Source organism: Grammomys surdaster, unplaced genomic scaffold (assembly GCF_004785775.1).
Source record: "Grammomys surdaster isolate TR1022 unplaced genomic scaffold, NIH_TR_1.0 131679, whole genome shotgun sequence".
Taxonomy (NCBI): domain Eukaryota; kingdom Metazoa; phylum Chordata; class Mammalia; order Rodentia; family Muridae; genus Grammomys; species Grammomys surdaster.
Window position 1 is genome coordinate 1 of NW_021622069.1, and position 2,148 is coordinate 2,148.

The 2,148-nt window shown below is 37.1% G+C and overlaps 1 protein-coding gene across 1 annotated transcript; it reads left to right on the forward strand.

Moving 5' to 3' along the window:
• The first annotated feature begins 944 nt into the window (after positions 1 to 944).
• On the forward strand, positions 945 to 1,907 carry LOC114615669 (olfactory receptor 52Z1-like). The gene has a single exon (XM_028761338.1). It carries the CDS (start codon positions 945 to 947, stop codon positions 1,905 to 1,907), a length of 963 nt encoding a protein of 320 aa, XP_028617171.1.
• Positions 1,908 to 2,148: the final 241 nt, after the last annotated feature.

Consider the following 2,148-nt stretch of genomic DNA (forward strand, 5'->3'; position numbering starts at 1 on the left):
TTGTAACCAACAAACCACTTTTCTTTTTTATTAAAGAATTATGCATTCTTTACTGTGTGATAGGATATATTTGATTTATAACTGTCATCATTTGCTTATGTTCTGTGCTTGATAATGTAAAGGTCTATTGTCTACTTTCCAATAGAAACTTAAGTAGATTCTAGTAAAATATTTTTTGACTACATAGTAGTCTTGTTCATTTCAGAGCCCAATAAAATCTGGTATTTCAAATAGTTCAGATCTTTAAAATCTCATACAGATTTTTCAGAGTTGAGTAGTAGGCAGACAGGAATATATTTACTTCATTTTTGTGATCTTAATGGCTAATACATGGGTTAGCATCAATTCATTGATCATTGATAGAAGAGGGCACGTTGTGCTATAATGCTTGAAATTTACCTTATCAAATGTTATATCATGAGTAACAAATCTTGGTTTCATATCAAGAATATGATGAATGAGAGACTTGATGGTATACATATTTTGTGTCTAGTTTTATTTGGATATATAGTAGTGGAGATTAGTAAGATTAGAGCTAATATTTTCTCTGCCTGAGTTTTAGATTCAATACGTTCTATGGAAAAGACTCAAAGCTTATAGACACTTTATTTTCTGTCCATGTGAATAATATGTGGATACTATAGGTTAACATAGAGACCACTCGAGTTGGTTACCATAAAAATTTTATGTATATAAAGAAGCTTATATACATAAAGTGATAAAGTACGTAATAAATATTTATTACATGATACCCATTTCTTTCAAGATTCAATAATTAATTGTTTGATCAAAGGTGTGCATGTTTAGCCTAGTTAATTCTCCTCAATGCTTTTACACAGATGTAAATATTGGGGAGGATATGACAAGACCTCATCCAGCCTTGTCTGCATGCCTCAATCTTTAACACTGTAGTGCGTGTTAAAGAGCCAAGGCTTGTGTATGCAATGAAGGTGGCCTCTTCCTTTCACAATCACACCAATCCACAGGATGTGTGGTATATTCTGATTGGAATCCCAGGACTGGAAGATCTGCACACCTGGATAGCCATCCCCATTTGTTCTATGTACATTGTGGCTGTCATAGGCAATATCCTCCTGATCTTCCTCATAGTGACTGAACGAAGTCTCCATGAGCCCATGTATTTTTTTCTCTCCATGCTGGCATTAGCAGATCTCTTGCTCTCCACAGCTACAGCCCCCAAGATGCTGGCCATCTTCTGGTTCCATTCCACGGGTATTTCCTTTGGTAATTGTGTGTCCCAAATGTTCTTCATACATTTCATCTTTGTGGCAGAGTCGGCTATTCTTCTGGCCATGGCATTTGACCGCTATGTGGCCATCTGTTACCCACTGAGATATACCACCATCCTTACTTCCTCAGTCATTGGCAAGATTGGCACAGCAGCTGTGCTCAGAAGCTTTTTCATCTGTGGTCCATTCATCTTCCTTGTGTATCGACTTCTGTACTCTGGGAGACACATAATTCCCCATTCGTACTGTGAGCACATGGGCATTGCCAGATTGGCATGCGACAATATCACTGTCAACATAATATATGGGCTTACTATGGCCCTCTTGTCTACAGGGCTGGATATACTACTCATCATTATTTCTTACACCATGATCCTTCGCACTGTTTTTCAAATCCCTTCCTGGGCTGCCAGATATAAGGCCCTCAACACATGTGGCTCCCACATCTGTGTTATTCTTTTGTTCTACACACCTGCATTCTTTTCATTTTTTGCCCATTGCTTTGGAGGCAAAACCATTCCTCGCCACATCCACATCCTAGTGGCCAACCTCTATGTAGTTGTGCCCCCAATGCTTAACCCCATTATTTATGGGGTGAAGACCAAGCATATCCAAGATCGTGTGGTTTTCCTTTTCTCTTCAGTGAGTACATGTTAACATGACAGCAGATGTTAAAGATAGAGTGTTCTTAAACAAAACCCCTTTTAAATGTCAGCTCTGTGAGAAATAGGAATAAATAAAATTTATTTAGAGTACTTCACTTTCAAAACGATAATATCCATGTAAAATTTTCACTATATAATCTAACACATTCAGAGAGTGTGGGAAAATATCTTAGTGATTTCCTATTAGTGAGGACTTCAAGTTATTTTATATTTATATGTAGGTTAATGAAAAA

Coding starts and splice junctions, on each gene's coding strand:
- LOC114615669 (XM_028761338.1), top strand. CDS start 945: ATGAAGGTGGCCTCTTCCTTTCACAATCACACCAATCCACAGGATGTG.